General features: G+C 39.8%; 2 protein-coding genes across 2 annotated transcripts; one reads left to right on the top strand and one right to left on the bottom strand.

Moving 5' to 3' along the window:
- Positions 1-303: 303 nt before the first annotated feature.
- Positions 304-3,165, bottom strand: LOC138967196 (uncharacterized). The gene is made up of 2 exons (XM_070339718.1): positions 3,077-3,165; positions 304-2,137 (listed from the first exon to the last, which is right to left on the bottom strand). Exons 1-2 carry the CDS (start codon positions 3,116-3,118, stop codon positions 1,784-1,786), a joined length of 396 nt encoding a protein of 131 aa, XP_070195819.1. The 5' UTR covers positions 3,119-3,165; the 3' UTR covers positions 304-1,783.
- Positions 3,166-3,375: 210 nt separating this feature from the next.
- Positions 3,376-21,062, top strand: LOC138967186 (DNA repair endonuclease XPF-like). The gene is made up of 21 exons (XM_070339706.1): positions 3,376-3,454; positions 4,798-4,920; positions 5,168-5,225; positions 5,616-5,768; positions 5,997-6,110; positions 6,316-6,464; positions 7,019-7,072; positions 7,402-7,471; positions 7,945-8,020; positions 9,222-9,394; positions 10,305-10,388; positions 11,237-11,479; positions 11,841-12,038; positions 12,394-12,531; positions 14,233-14,358; positions 14,577-14,663; positions 15,211-15,384; positions 16,205-16,345; positions 17,533-17,628; positions 18,927-19,326; positions 20,751-21,062. The coding sequence occupies exons 1-20, from the start codon at positions 3,381-3,383 to the stop codon at positions 19,167-19,169; spliced, it is 2,574 nt and encodes an 857-aa protein (XP_070195807.1). The 5' UTR covers positions 3,376-3,380; the 3' UTR covers positions 19,170-19,326; positions 20,751-21,062.
- The last annotated feature ends 251 nt before the right edge of the window (positions 21,063-21,313 follow it).

Raw genomic sequence — 21,313 nt, 5'->3', positions numbered from 1 at the left:
AGAGGTTATAAATGAAATACATTGTACATGTACCTACCAGGAATACAACAAAACAAAGCAAATTCAAATCAATGGTGAAGGTTCACTTACAAAAACATTATTTTATCAACATGCTTTTTCGTTTTTAGGTGAAAGGTAAAAAGTCATTTTTCAAGTAAAATCAAGTGTTACCAAATTATGACTAGAGCTTTGACCAAACTGATGACTACATATTCTCCCCCACCCCTTGTTAAAAAAATGTTGGCAAGCATGAGCATATACACCAGTTTGGTGCATCTTGCTTTTAACTTGTTCATTTCTGCATAGTTAGGGAGGCCCGGCGGCCATTTTCATTTTTAACGTTTTTTCCATAACTTTGGCCATTCATAAATCAACGAATTATGTCTTTATTCTTCTGAAATTTTGTAGATATGCTTAATATAATATTGTCTATGGGATCCGAAAATTTTAGGGATGTAGCTCTATTGGAAATTTAGTTAGGAAGCACCAAAGTCGGGAAAAATGTCCATCACACCAACCCCAGACCACCTTAGAAAAAGTTGTGCAGAGCACTAAACACAAAAAAAGTTCTTTTTCATCAACTGTTTTATTAATTGTACTTATTGAATGTTAAAACGCATGTATATAGAAATTATTTGCGAAAAAAGTAGTTAATGAAGTCAATTTAGCCAAATTAAAAAATGGCCGACATCTTCTGAATACTCTTATTTCTCAGATATGCAGATCTTCACTTTAACATGATTTATTCACCTAATATAAACTTATAATATATCAAATTAAAGGAAATTAGCTGCTCTTCATAGTTAAGACATATTCAATCAGATTTGATGGGGAAAAATATCAATTTTAGTTAGAATAATGAAAAAGTAAATATTACGTCACATAAAAATTCTTTCAAAAACCATTAAAAATAAAAAGTTTGTTCAAAGCAGAGACATCAACGGCAAGTCACAAGGATACTATTTGTTATATGGACCAAACTAAAAGAATAAAGTAACCAAATAAGTCTTAAAAAAAATAAAAAAAATAAAAAAGTTTAAAAAAATCAAACGGCGGATCTGTCACCTCAATTTAGCAGCACAACCAGTGCATAACTTTTTTTTTTAAATCACAAAAGGATAACACCTCCATCATGAAGTACATTAGAACTTTCAATAACATACAGAACTGTATGTGCAGCTTAATCACAGCTAGTTTTCATTCTCGCCGGCCTCAAACTGAAGACTCAGATGGTTGAAATCTTTGGTGAGCACCTTACTCTTCTGCACTAGTCCTGCAACTATCTTCTCGTGAACTTTCCTGTCAACAGTTCCTTGTTTGAGAGTTTTACTTTTAATCTTATCTCTCAGGAACTTCACCTTGGTTTCGAGTGCTAGAGTCTTTTTCTCCAGCAGTTTCCTCTCTTTTAGAATTCCCTTGCTGTCCTTTGACATAAAAGATGACAGTTCCTCAATCTTTTCTTCCAGAAAACTGTTCAATCTAAGCTGTCTGTCAAGTCGGTAGGCAAGCAACTCTTTTTCGATATTGCAGCTCACCAAATCCCTGTCGAATAAAGTCTTGCCTTGACGAAGAACAATCTCACAGTCACTCTCCGGCACGTCGACGGCACAAGGAGCAGGGATGGTTGAAGGGGCCGCAGGGGCTGGCTTCTCTGGAACAGCCACTATTCCATCTTGTTCAGAGATGCATTTTGACAAGACGTCAAGTTTCCACACGAAAGGCTGACACAAAAAGTCAAACAAGGCCGAGCAGTTCTTTTCAGTCGGTCGTCTGTTGTAGTTATTCACAGAGTCACAAGCTTGACGTAAACCTTTTTCACACGCCCACACTTTGCTTGCACGGAAGTTGGAGACCTGGAGTTGAACGCCTGAGTGGTGAACTTCATCAGCCAGAAGTGAAGAACTTCGAAGTAGCGACTAAGACAGGAGTCGTCCGGAAGAGTAACTTTGCCACACTTCTCCACATTCTCAGCCGAGAGCGTGAGAGAGATGAAGTCCCCATTTGTGATGTCTCGCAGTGTGCCAGCATTCTCCCCCAGTGGTCCTGATTCAGTTGTTAAGCAGCCGCTGAGAAGAGAGGTTCCAGGTACAAGTGAAAACTTGGTTCCAACAGCCTTCTGATCAGGGATGCAAACAATCTGAAAAACAAAAGAACATACATGTAAAACATAAAACAACTATATATTCAAGCCTAAAAAATATTAATAGAAACAAAACATTTTGTCTTTCTTTCTAATTAATTCACATACGACAGTGAAAAGATGTAATAATAATAATAATAAATGAGCATTTATATAGCGCAACATCATAACTTTACAATTATGCTCTTTGTGCTTGACACATTTAAAATTAAAACACAGTTATACAAGCATTTACATCTACATTCATAGTCAACAACGCTAAATTAAAAGCATACACCATCAAACATACATTACAAAAGATTCTTCCACTAAGTAATAAAAACATGAATAAAATAGGTAGTGAAAAATCACTAAAACAACATACACTACATGTAGCAGTGTCTCCAGCTGTATGGTAGTATCCCAAAAAGAACAGGAGTTGATCCCTTATTTACCAATAGTAACAACAACAATTTAAATCATCTGCAGTCATGATTCATATTCAGCAAACTTATTCTTCTACGTACCCGGGTATTCAGCAAACAAAACTGGTACAGTGCTCAGTAGCTATTGTGATATGACACGTTTCATTCCTGAAGTGCCACTCTGATCCATTAGATTTGTTACCATCCAGAAGAAAATATCAAATTTACAGATTTATTGTAAATATCTCATCAATCTTATGTTTAATGAGATTCAGGATGCGTTTACTTAAGCTTACTTTAAAAAACAAAACACAGCTCGATCAGCGAAACCTCGGGATTGTCCGACAGTGGTATCGCCCAAATACCGGGGATGATGATCTCCACATCAAAATCGAATATGTTGCATCTAAGCCGATTTACAAACACAATTTAACCTTCGATAGCTTGAAACACTAGAACTTAGTTATAATTTGATTTTCATTTAAAACTAATGCATATTTCGACAGAGAAACAGTTCAGATCAAATACATACCCACTCGACGCCCCCACAGCAGTTAGTTGACTCGCCCGCCATTACACATTCTGCAGCTTGGAACACAGCAACTCAGTCTCCACTCGGCTTGAGTGAACAGTATCTTCCTGTCGGGGTTGTACTTTTTAGACAGTTTAAAAATAAATTGAGGGAAAGCCTTTCATTTCAATGAGGCCAACAATAACCAAAAAAAGTGATACATGTAGAAGTAACTTGCATTTGTGTGAATGTAAAAAAAGGATACAATCAGCGATGGTCTAAAGATTTAATTTTTGATTTGTTTATCCTTGTGCAGGACTATCTGATGCAGCAGCTGGAGAGTCAGGGAGTCCAACCTCTGCCCAAGGTGATCACCAATGAGTTCAGTGCTGCTGACAGGTGTGTGTCTTGGATAATTTCTTTGTTTATACAGCATATCCCCCCAATTTAAGATTCCCTCCTTTTTAAGACCTTGTTTTTTTAGACTTTCTGTTCATAACCTCTGTAAAATTACCCCCATTTTAAGACTCCCTCCTTTTTTAACTCATTCGCTGTGTATCGGAATTGGAATTTCGACACCTGTGTTTAGCGTTGCCCGCACGTCTGTAGTTTAGTTCCGACGGATATCACGAATTTTTAACGGTGTAAACGGCCCTGCTGACCAAGGGAAACAACCCCCGCAATAAACTTCTATCTGTCTACAGTGGAACCATTCACTGTAAACAGTTCCTTCCCTTCAATTGTTGGGATTAATTTGATTTTGTTGACGGTGTGCGACCCACGTGTTTTGACTTTTCCAAGATGGCGGATCGTTCTGCTACAAGACGTAGTAACTTGAAAAGAGTGCTAGAACTTGTTATTCAGTACGGTTCTGATCTTGACCTTAGTGATGATGATAGTGGAGATGATATTTTAGATTCTGGTGACGAGTTTGTGCCAATGGACGATAATTTGGGTGATGATTCGGACAATGAAAGTGTCGATCATGACATTGTGTATGATGAACCCATGACGTAGAAAGTTTGTGGGTTTTTTTGCTTCAAAGAGGTAGTTTGACTGGATGTGAAGACAACAAAAGGTATGTTCTTTCAAATGTTTCATATATTTTCTAAAAGAGCAAGTTTCAAACTTTTGCAAAAATGTAAGGTAGGTAAGGTTATTTTGTGTTGTTGATTTTTATTTATTATTTTTTAAATGGGTCAAAATCGTGCTATTTGAGGGAACACAGGGACAATTTAACAATTTAGACGCGCCTCGATTATGCTTGACACTCACCAGTTCAAGTCTATTTAACAGTAATTTTTGTTTCTGATTCACCAGCAACACTCTTGACATTTGAAACAGTGCATATCAGCTTGATTTTGTGAGAAAAAGTACTGCAACAGTGAGTTGCTGGTGTTTCATTCAAGAACAAAAAAGTTTGGGGTTTTTTGCTTCAAATTGGATAGCCATATAGGTTATAAGGACCATACAAAAAACAATAACCAACTAGGGACCTTTGCCGAACCAACCATTGACTCAATCAATCAATCAATCAATATGAGGCTTACATCGCGCGTATTCCGTGGGTACAGTTCTAAGCGCAGGGATTTATTTTTTTATTTTTATTTTATGCAATTTATATTGTGAACTGAACCAGTGTTGTTGGGTTGTTTTTTTGTGAAAGGACACCTGCAGCAAAGTTCTCGGGGACATTTGTTTGTGACAGGCATCGCTGTATTACTATCAGTTTCGTGTTACAGACAGAAATCCTACTTGGAGGGTGGAGTTCAGTTCATCACGTCAAGAATCTTAGTGGTCGACCTTCTGACTGACCGTGTGCCGGTGGACAAGGTCTCCGGAATCCTCGTCTACAAGGCTCACAAGTGTGTATGAATCTTCTTTTGCTTTGCACTATTAAAAGTGCGCTGCTTTTGAAGTGGAAAACAGGCCTATGCATTTGTTTTAATAGTGCAGCAAGAAGATGTAAAGTGCAGTTACTGCTCAAGTGAAGCTGGATAATGTTTCTGTTGGTTTTCAGTAAAACTATATGTCTGTTTGCTGTTTTGATTGAGTTTTTGATACTGCCTTATAACATTAAAGCAGTCAGTTATTGTTGTATTCTTTTTTCAGGGTCATTGAGTCCTGCCAGGAAGCATTCATTCTACGATTGTATAGAGAAAAGAATAAAGTGAGTGTATAAATGAGTGTCTGTCTCTCTGTGCATTGCTGATATGCTTTTGACTGTTACAGTTATCCCCCAAAATCAAAGTATACTGCCAAAGGGGTGGGAAAAAATGGCCAAACATAAAAGCCAACTTGCGCTTACACTTGAGTGTAGATGGGGATCACAGCCCACAAACACAGAAAAAGAAGAATTTACAGGTAACTTCAGTCAGTGTTCTGTACGACGGTGTTTACCCCGTCATTTAGGTAGCCATACTCCGTTTTCGGGGGACAGTCCGTTTAAACCATTACCCTCACACTTATCACAAGATAAAAACCTTCTGCTTTTTACTTTAAAGAGGCCTCAGTAGCGAACGAGAAGAAGTATAAGCTGACAAACTCATGCTTATTGCAGACAGGATTCATCAAGGCCTTCTCGGACATCCCTGAAGCCTTCACCTCAGGGTTCTGCCATGTGGAACGCATCATGAAGAATCTGTTCGTCAAGAAGCTTTTCCTGTGGCCCCGATTTCAAGCTAATGTGGTATCTTGTCTCAACAAACACAAGGTAAGAAGCTTTTCCTGTGGCCTCGATTTCAAGCTAATGTCGTGTCATGTTTTTTACAAACTCAAGGTAAGAAGCTTTTCCTGTGGCCTCGATTTCAAGCTAATGTCGTGTCATGTTTTTTACAAACTCAAGGTAAGAAGCTTTTCCTGTGACGGATGAGCAAAGTATAAAAGGACAGGCAGTCTGGCTGGCTTGTTGGTTCTTTGATTGATTGATTGATCTTTGCAGGTGGATGTGGTGGAGCTTCACTTGCAACTGACTCCACTGATGACAGACTGCCAGACAGCTCTTCTGGATCTGATTAACGTCTGTATCAAGGAACTCAAACGCTGCACGCCTGCTGTGAGCAATTTTTCTTACTACATGTACTGTGAAATCTCTTTTACTGGGAAGATGATGGTTAGTTAAAGGTTTTGGTGAATCATTCAGTTTATGTGTGTCTGTTTCATGTGTGTGTTTGTTTATTGTGTGTCTGGTTCCATTGTTTACATGTATGTCAATCTTAGTCAAACATTTTACTTACTCTTAAAAGTTATTCCTTTCTCAGATTGACATGGAGGAAATCAGTGTGGAGACGGCAATGGGGCGCGACTTTGACCGCATGGTTCGATTACAGTTAGACCCTGTGTGGCACATGCTGAGCAGCAAAACGAGACAGTTGGTGGCAGATCTCAAGACTCTCAGGCTTGTCTTGAAGTGAGATTATCATTTATTTTCTTTTATTCTACATTTTTATGTGTTTACAATATGTTGATTTTCTTGTTTTGTAGCAGTATATGACTCAGTAACCAGGATTTATTCAGTTAAAATATAACATTCTAACTTGCAGTTGAATCTGATCACTGTGAACTCAGTAATGGTAATATTTTAAGTAGAATGATATGTAATGCAAACTTTCTTTTTTGAAACAGTCATTTGCAATTCCCAGTGTGTTTATTTTAATACACTGTAGTCAGCTTCAAGTGAACATCGAACACATTTCCCCAAGAGCTTTTTCTAAAAGCAGATTTCACTGTAATAATTATGTTCAATAATAATAATAATAATAAGAAGAACATTTATATAGCGCTAAATCAAAAACTTTCGTTAAAAAGGCTTGCTCTAAGCGCTTGACATCTAAACTAAAAACGTCATTCACACTCTTTACAATGATGTACAAGAACTTCATGTCACACTCTTTCATTCAGTATATGTTCAGTCCGAGTATTTCATTTTCTGCATTAATTTTCATCTTCCTGTCACAATTTCAGGTATTTGACTCAGTATGACTGTGTGACCTTCTACAACCTTGTCAACTCGATCAAGTTAGTGCAAAAAGGTTTTTAAAACTGTTTTTGTAAATGTGTTGTTGTTTTTGACTCACATTTCTTGTTTATTCTGTGGTTGTGTTCTCCTTTTTCTTTCATATATTTTGTAGAACCTGTAATTTATTATGTCATTTTATCCTTACCTTCATTTGCTTATTTTGGCAGGTTTTCATGACAGTGTTTCTAGCTTCATCGAGAGCTAAGCTTCATTTTTATAACATGATAATTTACAAAATAGCAGCCCCATTCACTGAATTTTTATGATTTGTTATTTTTATTTTTGTGCATTTGAAATGATCAGCAATTTCTTGGTGTTTTTCTGTTAGAACCAGCGAGAAAGCATTTGGGCAAAATACTGGCTGGTTGTTTCTGGATGCTGCTGACAGTTTGTTTGTGGTAAGTGTGTGTTTGTGGGTCTGTGGTTATGTGTGCATATGTGGTGATTATTGATTTCGCCTTCTTTTTTCATTTCCAAACTTTCTTTCCTTTTGTCTCTATTTAAAAAGTTTAGATTATTGCTAATAAAACTTGAAACTCTTTGACTTACAGACATGAAACAGATGCAAGGGGTTTATAACAAGCCGGGCGGAAGAAGTCGCAGCACAGGCTTCATGTCTCACCCAGTCACATTATTCTGACACGGACCAACCAGAACATTTTTTCATGATCTGTACTATTTTTTGGCCTTTACGTGACTAATTTTGTATTAAAAAATAAAAAATAAAAAATAAATTTTTTTGTTAAAGGTCGGTCCTGTTTTTTTCGGGGTCCAAGAAGTCTCCGCGATATAGACAAATTCGCGATTTAGTGGACCGCGAGTTAGTGGAAGTCTGCTGTACTGTTGATCATACTATCCTTGTATTTTCCAGAATGCTAAACAAAGAGTCTTTGGGAACCAGGGCAGCCCAGCCAAAGACAAAGAAGCAGGGAAAGGCAAGAAAAAAGGTAGGTGTTATGAGGGAGCTATAGGGTTTGGGATGCTCTGTTGAAAAGATAATGAATAGAAGATTTCCATTAGACACCTGTATACAGGGAATCCCCCTCCAGGAACTCCACCTACAGGGAATCCCACTCTTTTGGTCGACATGGACCCCATCAGCCCTACGTGTGTCCTGCTTGTTTGAAAAATGCGTGCTCAAACTAAGAGTAATAAAGAATCAGGTCAAATTGCATCATTAATTTTGTCTGAGAAGGACCTCAAACTCAAAGCATGAAACTGACAGTTCACGTAAGATGAAACAAAAACCGATAAAGATGATGCTGAAGACGTTTTCAGGTCATTTTCATGTTTATAATCACGGAAGCTGGAGTTGATTAACTCTTTCAACACACATAATGCCAAGTCAAATAACAATACACATCGAAGTGAACTAATACAATTATTATTATAATTATTAGGTTTTGCAGAAAAGCCACCACTGTTTTCAACACACATATTGCCAAGTTAAATAATAATTACACATTAACATGCTTACATTTGAAACTTCAAGGTCGTCATCGTGGATTGACGCCTGATCAAAGCTAATTGAAGCCCGGCGGAGCGAAGCGACATGGAAGCATGTTAATGTTATTGTAATTCAATCTGACGACGATCTCTTTCCTGCTTTCATGCGGTTGTAAACAGAATTGGTTCTGTTCTGTTCACACACTACTTTCAGTCCACCTACCCGCAAGGGTCAAGTCCCAAGAAATATGTCTCTGTATTCCTATCTTATCAGTGTGCTCCTGTTTTTTTTTTCTTTCACATACATTTTTTTAAACTCTGAAACAAATTCTTTTCATCACCAAAGCGATCTTGGAATTGACTGACGTAGTCCGGAAGAATTCATGCATCAACTTACGTCACATATTCGACGTCATCACTTCACATGCCTTATGGTCTCGGTATTTCGTTGGCCTTCATATTTCCTACTTGTAAAATGACCCTCAAAGCTAACCGAGACTAGTTGAGGTTGTATCAATGCGCCTCGCCAGCAGGTAGCCAATGGCTTTTTTAGCGAGTTGACATTGATAATTAATGACCGGTAATTTTTAATGAGTTGGGGCATTCTGACCAATCACAGGATCTGTTTCATTAAAACGCTAACTTGATTGAATTACAATACACATTGAAGTGAACTAATAGAATTATGATTTGGTTTCACAGAAAAGCCGCCACTGTTGGAAGAGACACCAAAGTGGGAGGCACTGAAACAAGCGCTTGACGAGATCCAGGTAGAGATCCAACAGATGGTATCCAGCGGAGACCTTAAAAATCCCGAAGACTGCAGGGTGCTGGTGTGTGCCGAGGATGATCGCACATGCAACCAGTTAAGAGAGGTCAGGGTCACTGTGTGCACAGGATGAAGAAATAGAGGATTTCTAAGTGCTTATTTTGCCATGGCTGATGAAGTCGTGCAATGTAAAAGATGGACATAGACATTGCAGAATGACTTTGCTGCTTTGCAATATGATCTTCTTCTTCTTCTTCTTCATTCATGGGATGAAACTCCCACGTTCACTCATGTTTTTGCACAAGTGGATTTTTATGCGTACGACCGTTTTTACCCCGCCATTCATGCAGCATACGCCGATTTCGGGGGATGCAATATGATCAAGTTTAGTAGGATATTTCAGACACGTTTTAATATAATTGGTAAAGAAGGTTTTTTTCTTTCTTCTTACATATCAACCCACCGAATTTTGTTTGTTTGTTTGCTTAACGCCCAGCCGACCACGAAGGGCCATATCAGGGCGGTGCTGCTTTGACAGTATAACGTCCGCCACACACAAGACAGAAGTCGCAGCACAGGCTTCATGTCTCACCCAGTCACATTATTCTGACACCGGACCAACCAGTCCTAGCACTAACCCCATAATGTCAGACGCCAGGCGGAGCAGCCACTAGATTGCCAATTTTAAAGTCTTAGGTATGACCCGGCCGGGGTTCGAACCCACGACCTCCCGATCGGGGCGGACGCCTTACCACTAGGCCAACCGTGCCGGTATAACCCACCGAATCCATGCTTTTGTTTGTAAAATGGTAAAGATGTTGCATAGTTCAAATTATAAATTAACACAATCCCTGGACAATGAGGACTATTCTTTGTGTGTCACTTAGCTTCCAGCAAGCTTTTTTGATTAGCTTTGTAGGTAAATATGCCTGACATTACTACAATAACAAGTTTTAATTCAGTCAAACACATTTATGACTCTTGGAAGGATTCGTAATTTGTGTTTTGCTTTCCAGTTCCTGTGCCACGGATCAAGGGAATTGTTGGTCAGGCTTTACAAGAAGTACCTGGGTATGAGAGCAAAAAGTATTGAGAATGAGGTTAGTGGCACTCTTTCTGTCTGTATATGTGTTACAGTTGCCCACCGTCATGCACATGTGTACTTAAAACACAAATGCCAATAGATTTATTTTTGAAGATAGAATGGATGGACAAGCTCAGATGGCCTTTTTTTTGCACTGTTTCTAAATACCAGACCATGTCCAAATAATTGAACATTCCAACCACACATTTAATGTACATGTCTACACAGTGATACCTGTGATAAAAGGACACCTTTGAGAACAGCTAAAAGTGTCCCTACATTGCAGGTGGCCTTTCATGACAGGTATACTTTGGTAGAGATAACAGACAGTGGGGTAACAGAAAGTGTCCTTTCTGGAGAGCCGTCCTCTCATCAAAGGGGCCTCTCATCGCATGTGCCACAAATAAATCTTAACAAATATTGTTCTTATGCATGTATTAATGGTAGTCTTATTTAAATGTTTCTTTCCCCCCGCGGGTTTGGGGGAAGAATTTACCCGATGCTCCCCAGCATGTCGTAAGAGGCGACTAACGGATTCTGTTTCTCCTTTTACCCTTGTTAAGTGTTTCTTGTATAGAATATAGTCAATGTTTGTAAAGATTTTAGTCAAGCAGTATGTAAGAAATGTTAAGTCCTTTGTACTGGAAACTTGCATTCTCCCAGTAAGGTCATATATTGTACTACGTTGCAAGCCCCTGGAGCAATTTTTTGATTAGTGCTTTTGTGAACAAGAAACAATTAACAAGTGGCTCTATCCCATCTCCCCCCTTTCCCCGTCGCGATATAACCTTGAACGGTTGAAAACGACGTTAAACACCAAATAAAGAAAAAATAAATGTTTCTTTTTGAATTAACACTTTACAGGCAGAATTTCCGGTTCCAACAGCAAAAAAAAGACAAGGCAGACAGAAGACGACAAAGACAGCAAAGGAGAAGAAAGCAGGGGTGACGCTCACACAAATGGCCCGAGACGCACATAAAGAGGAGGGAGAGGTTGAAGAAGGAGCCGTGTCCGAAGCAGGAGAGGAGGAGGAGGAGGAGGATTTTGGGATGTTTGATGATGATGAGGAGGAAGACGGAAAGGGAGAGGAGCAGAGAGAAAAAGAAGTAGGTTCAAAGTTCTCGTTGCTTTTGACTTATTGTAGACATTGTTGAAAAAAAGACAGCACTAAGACAAGGTCGAATTTTCGCCTATGGAGGTTTCTCCGGGACATCGAATACACAGATAAACCAAAAGCAAAAGCAAAAACAAAAGCAGCACAAAACCAAAGAGGGGTTATGATATGTAGGGAAACATAAAGGGAAAGAACTCTAGTCTTGTTGAAAGTGTTGATTTGTGAATACTGTTTGTCCATGAGGGAATTAGTGAATCTGTACAAAAGGCTGGCTCTAGGAATTCAACTGTGGTCCCTCACAGTCCATTAATTTAAAAAGTAGTCTATCACATGTGTTAGTTTGCTGTTTACAGATAATGGAGGAAGGACGGTGTGGCTCAGAGGTTCCCTCCAAAGATGCTTATTACGGCCTGGTGTCTGGCCCCGTGACCATTCTGCACCCACTGCACGGCTGTACTGACCCTCACGGACTGACCAAGGTTCTGCTGGAGCTTCAACCCACCTACGTTGTTCTGTATGATCCTGACATGCAGTTTGTTCGACAGCTAGAGGTGAGGGTTGCTGAGACTAATGTTTCAGGTGAGGGTGGAAGTTAGTGAGAATTCCTCTGCGTTTTTCAATCTGCTTTTCTTGTTTCTCCTTTCGGTTCATGTTCACTGTCAAATTCCATGGTCAGCAGAGCCAGGCGTGATGTTGTTTCATCTTCCCCTCTCCCTCCTCCTTTTCCTACTGCCACATTTCCCTTCCAACCTCGTACGTCCCACCTCTTTCATTTCTCAGCCTTATTCTTCTTTCCCCTTTTCTCTTCATTGTTTTCTTCTTTGTCTTTTACCCCTTCATCTGCTTCCTCATCATTATCTAGTGCTTTGAGGGACTCAGATGATGTGAAAGTGTCTTTTTGTGCAGGTTTACAAGGCGTCCCACCCCAAACGTCAGCTGCATGTGTATTTCCTGTTGTACACAGGATCAGTGGAGGAACAGCGCTACCTCACCACTCTTCGGCGAGAAAAAGAGGCTTTTGAGTTTCTCATTAGAGAAAAAGCAGTAAGAATTGCATTTGTGTGCCTTTGCCCAACAGTTACTTCACCTTTACTTAAAGATTGTCAATATGTGCATTTTAAGGTTGTTTTCAGGAGGTTTAGTTATAGCTATACTGTTGATAACAAGAGAAATGTATCTTCTCCAGACAGTGGTACCTGTGAAGAATGGACACCCTTGGGGCTAAAAAAAAAAAAAAGGTTCTTTCATTGCAGATGGCCTATCATGGCAGTTATATTTTGGTGAAGAAAATAGACATTAGGACATCAAAATGTGTTCTTTCATGGGAGGTATCCTCTCATTGGAGGGGCCTCACATTGCATGTGGCACGGTACTTCTCACATTAAAAAAGACCGATAGTTTTGACGAGTTACACCATACCTGTCAAGTACTTTTGGCCTCTGACCATAGTAAATGGCATAAGAAACCATAGTAGGGGATCAAAAACCATAGTTAATGCGTGGATCAGGATGTGGTTAAACGCACAAATTCAACTTCTCGAACATACACACTAAACCAATCAGATTGTTTTTCGCAAACTAAAAGTAAAACACATCAATTCCTTTCCACACAAACTGCTCTTTATTTACCACAACATGTAATACATTTACACTGCACTCTTGTTCGTTCATTTTTTTTCTCACTTGTCACTTGTGTTCTTTGTTGTATTCATCTGTGCAAATCTTTGCTTTGTCAATCATGCTGCCAGTCACCTTAAAATCATGGCAGCATGCATCAGAGTTAATTTTGACCTGCAAGAAGGCAGTCAGTGTGTCAGCTCCCAGACTGTGATCCAGCACTTGAAGGTGTTGCAGGGTTTCACTGCCAAATGGAAATTTATTCAACATTTTCCTCACACAGGCCACATAGAACTGGCGCACATCATGCCAGAACTTCTGTTGTGTGGCTGGTGCAAGCTCCTCCTCAGAAATGAATGAACGGCAGTCCATGCCAGCCAAAAAACAAACAAAAAAAATGCTGAAAATGCGTATGGTTTGAGGTATACGACGTAGGACCAAAAAAACACTGAAAAACCGTAAGAATTACGCAGAATGCGTAGGACTTGACAGGTATGTTACACTGTTTGTACAGTGGAACCCCCCTTTTAAGACCTCAACAAATCTACGAAAATCAGGTCAGAAAATAGAGGGAGTCTTCTTCTTCTTCTTCTGCGTTCGTGGGCTGAAACTCCCATGTACACTCTTGTTTTTTGCACGAGTGGAATTTTACGTGTATGACCGTTTTTTACCCCGCCATTTAGGCAGCCATACGCCGTTATTCGGAGGAAGCATGCTGGGTATTTTCGTGTTTCTATAACCCACCGAGCTCTGACATGGATTACAGGATCTTTTTCGTGCGCACTTGGTCTTGAGCTTGTGTGTACACACGGGGGTGTTCGGACACCGAGGAGAGTCTGCACACAAAGTTGACTCTGAGAAATAAATCTCTGGCCGAACGTGGGGACGAACTCACGCTGACAGCGGCCAACTGGATACAAATCCAGCGCGCTACCGACTGAGCTACATCCCCGCCCTGGAGGGAGTCTTAAAATGGGGGTAATTTTACAGAGGTTATGAACAGAACATCTGAGAAAACAGGGTCTCTTAAAAGGGAGGAAGTCTTAAATCAAGGGGTCTTAAAAGGGGGGTTCCGCTGTACTTAAAATCTCTATATAGAACTTACAGTTACGACATTTGATTCTTTCAGACCATGGTGATCCCAGAGGAGCGTGATGGCAAAGACATGGACCCTGCCCTTCAAAAAGAGCTTGATGCAGCTGAAGCTGCCGACTCCAGGAAAGGAGGGCTACCTCAGCTGGCTGGCCAACGGAAAGTGAGAAACTTTATAACTTGAAGAAAATTATAATGGGATGTTGAAAACATTGTAAAAGGAAAAACGTGAGGTCAGATTTGATACTTTGCTCACATTCAAGTCATCCAACCTAATATTTCAGTCATCTGTGTGCAGACGCCTAACCTCTGAAGGTTTTGTGGGTTTTTTTTTAAGTAAAAATATAAACGTTTAAACGATATGTACTTTCCATCTTTCAGGTAATAGTGGACATGCGAGAGTTCCGCAGTGAGCTGCCTTCTCTCATCCACAGGCGTGGCATTGGGGTGGAGCCTGTTACCATTGAGGTAAGTAAGGCTCAGCAAAAAAAACTTTGTCAGTGTGTTTCGGGTTTTGAAAAAAACGGTGAAGAACAAGCAGTGTATGCTTAAGATACCCTTTTCACATAAAATACAGGTATTATTTTGTATTTTTGTTTTAAAAAGTTTATGAACTATTGGTTCACAATTATGCGGAGTCATACCATTCACAACTTGAGCTGCACAATCAAATTCCAGACAGCCCATAGACTTAGGTTCTGACACAAAGCCGAATCAAGCGCAGAAAAAACATTCATACCAGCATGGTGCTTCTTTATGGACATGTTGAGTGCAAAGTAAAAGCAAGCAAGTACATGAAGACAATTTCAAGGATGTGATTTTGACTGACGAGCATTGAAACTAGCGACAGTGCTGAGCCGGTAAAGAATCATTTCTGGCATTGCGTCCTGTGATATGGAGTGAAACATGAAATCTTTATATACATGCTCCAGATTATTGAAACTATGAAATCCAAAAACAAATAGACTGCCAACGTTCCAAAATTCATTTGTACATGGTGTCTTTCACTGCTCAGATCGGCGACTACATCCTGACACCAGACATCTGCGTGGAACGAAAGAGCGTCAGTGATCTGATCGGCAGTCTAAACAGTGGACGACTGTACAACCAGTGTGTGGCCATGTGTCGCTGTTACAAGCGCCCTGTGCTTCTCATCGAATTTGACCCCAACAAATCATTCTCCCTTCAGGTGAATATCTTTTTCAGGATTGTTCTTTTTCTTCTTTTTTTCAGATTTTAAAGAAGGATGGGAAACATTTAGAAAATAAAATCGTACAAGAGAAAGGTAGCAGTGGAAGAGGGAGTAACAATCTAATGAGGCTGTAAATTTTAAGGGGCTTATTGTCCGTCAGGTCTTAATTGCCTATATTGGACATGAATTGGTTTATACGATTCGAGCTTTTACGCCCTCACGGCTTTTGATGTATGCGTGTTTAGGTGGTATCAGCCATCTGCACTTATGGTAGAATGACCAAGATCTTTAACGTGCCATTGTGGTGACACGGGGGTGGGAGATGGATACCGTCTCTGGGTCTGCACATAAAGTTGACCCGTGTCCGTCCCTGCCCGGATTCGAACCAGCGACCTTTCGATCACAAGTCCAGTGCTCTACCACCTGAGCTACCCGGCTGCATTTGATGATTGTAATTTCAGTTGTATTGAACCTGTGAGCGCCTTGGTGTCTGAGCTTCGGAGGAAGTTTTCTGATTCAGCTAAATCTTCCCTCTTGGCATCAACATTACTAAGCTAATTCTATGGAAAGAGAGAGAGACAGAGTGTGTATGTGTGTGTACTCACATACTTTCCGTTTAGCTAACACATCTATGGGTTCATTGTAAACATTAAAAGTTTTCTACAATAAAAAAATTACAAAAACTAAGAATAAATAAAAAGACAGACAAATTAGCTTTTTCATTTTCAAAGCAGAAGCTTTATCATTTGATTCCTCTCAACTGTTTCAAAAAGTTTAACATCTCACACAAGCAGATAACATTGCTCTGTTATTTCAGGGCAAGTATCCAATGCCGAATGAGGTGAATCTCAATGAAACGACGTCTCGTCTGGCCCTGCTGACCATGCATTTTCCACAGCTGCGTATCCTATGGTGTCCCAGCCCGTATGCCACAGCAGAGATCTTTGAAGAGCTTAAGGTATGCACACCACTTGCTTTTTCTCTGCCTCAGCCCTAGATAATCAAAGAGACTGGCCTCTACACTAGACTGATTAGGGTTTACAGTCAAAGAGACTGGCCTCTACACAAGACTGATTAGGGTTTACAATCAAAGAGACTGGCCTCTACACTAGACTGATTAGGGTTTACAATCAAAGAGACTGGCCTCTACACAAGACTGATTAGGGTTTACAATCAAAGAGACTGGCCTCTACACTAGACTGATTAGGGTTTACAATCAAAGAGACTGGCCTCTACACTAGACTGATTAGGGTTTACAATCAAAGAGACTGGCCTCTACACTAGACTGATTAGGGTTTACAATCAAAGAGACTGGCCTCTACACTAGACTGATTAGGGTTTACAATCAAAGAGACTGGCCTCTACACTAGACTGATTAGGGTTTACAATCAAAGAGACTGGCCTCTACACAAGACTGATTAGGGTTTACAATCAAAGAGACTGGCCTCTACACAAGACTGATTAGGGTTTACAATCAAAGAGACTGGCCTCTACACTAGACTGATTAGGGTTTACAATCAAAGAGACTGGCCTCTACACTAGACTGATTAGGGTTTACAATCAAAGAGACTGGCCTCTACACTAGACTGATTAGGGTTTACCAGCTTGTTTATGTTAAAAATGCTTCAAAACTAGCAGTTGTTTGATCTTTTCTGGACTTGCTTCAAGACTTGCAAAGGGAATTCTTCAGTTCTCATTGAATGTACATTATAATTTTATCTCCCACAATTCTAAGAGGAATGAGATTACGTGAGAGCTAACGCGGGAAATCGTCATTGATCGTGTGGTTTTGTTATGAGTACTACTTCAATACCTAAGCAATGAACTGAAGTTAATGCTATTTATGTGAGTTGAGTAAGTATATTAATTAAATGAAAATTTATTTTAGAAATTTTCGATTTTAGCATGCTGATACACAATTTCTACACAGTTATATGTACTACAATTCTGTGTGACCTGCTGCAAAAAAAAACCTTGGTGAACATAGGTGGGGTAGAAAGTGTTAATCATTTTTTAATGCATGGGATTGAAATAAAAGGTACCTCACATAAAATATTGACAAACATTTTTTTTATGGATATCTTATATATGAAATTGTGTAGTCCAAAGAAAAAAGTCAATTAAACATCTGAAAATGCTTCGCAGATGAACAGACCAGAGCCGGTGGCTACTGATGCCATGATGATGAAGGCTGGCGGGGAGGCTGTGGAATGGGGGGACCAGTACAGCCATATACCTATGGTAAAAAGAAAAATGTCTATGTTTGTGTAAAATGAAAATGAAAGTTTTCTTATGTAATCTTATCTTAAAGCATGCCATATGTGGCTGTCTCTGTGAAAACAGTTACTGTGGTCAGCATGTATTCCTGTGCATCCCAAGACTGTTTTCCATTACTTTTCATTTGTTTTACATAGAAGTTAATGTGGGATTTTTTTTTTAATTTCCTAGTTGAAGACTGCATCAGCGTGACAACTAAAATACAATAAATATAAAATTGTGAGTAGTTTGACCGCTGTCAGAATTATAATGAAATGTACAGAATTACCCACAAAAGCATGGTACAGTGAAGTCCGGCTGTAGTGATAGACCCATATAGTGATAGTCCGGCTGTAGTAATAGAATTTCTGGGTCCCGGTCCCAGTTGTTCATGTTCTTTGTTAACTTAGTCCGGTTGTAGTGATATTTTTCAGTCCGGATATAGTGATAGTCCGCTTGTAGTGATACTATTTTCAAGTCCCGGGGAAGCTAAAGTCCGGCTGTAGTGATAATGTTCGAGAGTAATCTCCCTTTACCAAAATGGCGAGCAAAAGCCAGCCACGCACTGTGCTTACCCTGAAGCGGAAAATTGATCACTTGAAAGACATTGAAAGAAAACAAGGTACACAGACGGAAATTGCAAAGAAGTACAAGGTTGTCACTGATTAAAGACTATTTTCATTCCTAAAAAATCTGACAATTTTTCATTTAACCCTTATTTCTAAGTGGCCCTTCTCTCTCTCTCTCTCTCTAAAACACACACACACACGCACGCACGCACGCACACACACGCACGCACGCACGCACACACACACAGACACACACACACACACCGGCTGTTGAATTGCCAGGACGGGGGTAGGTTAACACAGGACATTTGCAAGCCTGACAAAGACGACAGAAGAAACGTCACAAAACGAAATCAATAGTGGTTCCAAAATCACCTTGTTACTGCCTTGAGGCTAGTTTACCAAATGTGCCACCGCATGTAGCAATAAAAGCTTTGAAGATATCACTACAACTACAAGCGATTGGCCGGATGTAGTAAGAAAACCTAAAAAAATAGAACTATAACCGAACGTCCGGATGTAGTGATAAAACCTACAAAAATATCACTACAACCGGACGTCCTGGTGTAATGATAGTCCGGATGTAGTGATAAAAAAATTTGGTCCCGAGGGCTATCACTACATCCGGACTTCACTGTAGTTCATGTGGAATTGTTTGGTTGAAGACTGCATCAGTGCGATAACTAAAACGTTTGGCCTCTCTTTGCCTTGCAGGACATGGTGCTACGCATGCCAGGTGTGACATCTAAAAACTACCGCGGCATTCTCGCCAAGTTTGAAAACATGCTGGCCGTGTCGCAAGCGTCTCTGGATGAACTTACCACAGTTTTAGGAAACTCCGTTCAAGCCAAGCAGCTGTACGAATTTTTTCGCGCAAAGGCTGTTCCAGAACAGGCAGCCGAAAAACAGCCCATGAGAGGAAAGGGAGGGAGACGAGGGGCCAAGAGAAAGAGATGACGATGAAATTTTGTGATATTGATGTAGATTGTGTGTGTGAGGGGGGGGGGGGGGAGTGTATGTGGGGTGGAGTTGTGTGTGTATGGTCGGGGAGGAGTTTGTCTGTGAGAGAGAGATGATGATGCAATAATGTACCTGAGAAAAAATTGAAACAGTAGTTTAACTTTTTCGCGACGCGCCGCCCGAATACAAGCGTTCACTGATCATGCCGTTGTCAGCACGCCGCCAGAATCCGTGCGTAAGGTGCGTGAGTCGCTTCGCCTCACACCGCCTTAATAGTAGCGTTGGAAGTGGAAAATACCACGCTGGGGATTTTCCATACGAAAACCCACGTCATAGGTTCAGAGGTCGGCTGCATTACCATACGCGACAAATAACTCCCAGAACAGTTGATTTCATTGGTTAGTTTGGATACTACAGGTCATTGACGGGACCAACCCATGCCTTAGTTTCATATTTAGGATTCCAAAATGTCGCGAGTTGTCAGTGTTGTTGCGAAGCGAAGCGGCGTGCAGAAGGAAGGTAGTGACTGTGTGTGCATGAAACAGTGGTGTTGTGATAGATGGATAAGTGAGTGATGAGGGTGAATGAGCTATTAGCCAAATCAAGAGCTCGAGGTGTCAATGCTACTTTGGCCAAAACCCAATGCAAGCGGACGGACGCGATTCTGGTGCCGGGAATGTTCCGGCTGTGGCCACATGGCTGTGGCGCTTTGTGTTGATCCGTGCTTCGAAGTGTGGCACACAAAGAAGGATGTTCTCCGTGCATAAACCGAGTTCTAAACAAGTCATTTATACAAAAACTGTAAATACTGTGACAGCAAGTGTTTCTTTTCTTCTATGGATAAAACCCAACGCAATGGGACTCGATTCTGGTGCCTGGAATGTGGTGTGGCGTTTTGCGTTGAGCTGTGCTCTGTGGCACTGTAAATACTGTGACAGCAAGTGTTTCTTTTCTTCTACATGGATATATTCATCATAGTCATCACCCAGTCATCTCATTGTATCATTCAGGTTAGTAAATTCTTTTTTGAGTATTCACTAACAACATTTTGTGCATATTTTCAAACATGTCTGTAGTATTTATGTGGTGCCTCTGGACTTTTTTTTATTTAAATTGTTGACATTTTCAATAGCATACCACACAAACACAACAAGCCTTTTGACAAATACAAAGTACATTTCTGAAACAATGAAAGATCTTTCTTTAATTGTGTGCAAAAAGTAAGTCTCCACATGTACTAGTTTTTTTACAATATTTTTTTCAAAATACAATATTTTTTTCAAAATTTTCAAATTTTGGTTGTCAGCAGGCTATTTATTGACATTTTCAATAGCATACCACACAAACACAACAAGCCTTTTGACAAATACAAAGTACATTTCTGAAACAATGAAAAATCTTTCTTTAATTGTGTGCAAAAAGTAAATCCCCACATGTACTAGTTTTTTTACAATATTTTTTTCAAAATACAATATTTTTTTCAAAATGTCCCAATTTTGGTTGTCAGCAGGCTATTTATATGCTTTGGCGCATGCGTTCTGAGTGTATAGTCATGTCATAGGGTGGACGTGTTGAAAGAGTTAAAGTGTGAATTTGTTAAGTCTTCAATATTTGGAATAAATTGTGACAAACAGCTTAGACTTTAGAAACGGGAGTCACGAGGCCGAGAGGAACAACTTCTGTTTTTTACAGCCTGTAAAGGGTTGCATGAACTGATCACAAGACTGTGTCATTTATGAATTATAGGAAAAGAGAACATGCAGGCATGTACGTGTGCATGAAAAAGATACCATGAAATATTTTATCAGAAAGACAAACAAGTCATTTGCTCGTTAAGTTAAGGACAGGGGAGGACTGTGAAAGAGTTCATGATAAAATGATTGCCAGAGTGATCTTGAGTTAAAAAAAATAATAAGCATAAAAATAGGTGATTGATCGAGTTAATACTGATGTAGATTTCCATCTAGAAAGGATTTAATTGAGTAAGAAACTGCAATGCAGGCATTATTTTAAGTCAGCTGTGTGTGTGTGTGTGTGTGTGTTGGTTTTAAAACACAAGAGAAAAGAACTGAAGAAAAGTGATGAAATGCAAATGCAATGAATTGAAGAAAAACGATTTTTCGGGCAGACACATGCTTTGA

This window comes from Littorina saxatilis, linkage group LG5 (genome assembly GCF_037325665.1).
Source record: "Littorina saxatilis isolate snail1 linkage group LG5, US_GU_Lsax_2.0, whole genome shotgun sequence".
Lineage (NCBI taxonomy): Eukaryota > Metazoa > Mollusca > Gastropoda > Littorinimorpha > Littorinidae > Littorina > Littorina saxatilis.
The sequence above is the reverse complement of the archived record's forward strand: the minus strand, read 5'-3'. Positions and strand labels throughout refer to the sequence as shown.

What these genes read in the sequence shown, in the direction of transcription:
- LOC138967196 (XM_070339718.1), bottom strand. Translation starts at nt 3,118, where the DNA reads ATGGCGGGCGAGTCAACTAACTGCTGTGGGGGCGTCGAGTGG. An exon ending in GCTGTGGGGGCGTCGAGTGG is followed by an intron (nt 2,138 to 3,076) that starts GTATGTATTTGA and finishes TTTGTTTTTCAG; the next exon opens with ATTGTTTGCATCCCTGATCA.
- LOC138967186 (XM_070339706.1), top strand. Translation starts at nt 3,381, where the DNA reads ATGCAGCAGCTGGAGAGTCAGGGAGTCCAACCTCTGCCCAAGGTGATC. An exon ending in CAAAAAGTATTGAGAATGAG is followed by an intron (nt 10,389 to 11,236) that starts GTTAGTGGCACT and finishes AACACTTTACAG; the next exon opens with GCAGAATTTCCGGTTCCAAC. An exon ending in TGGAGCCTGTTACCATTGAG is followed by an intron (nt 14,664 to 15,210) that starts GTAAGTAAGGCT and finishes TTCACTGCTCAG; the next exon opens with ATCGGCGACTACATCCTGAC.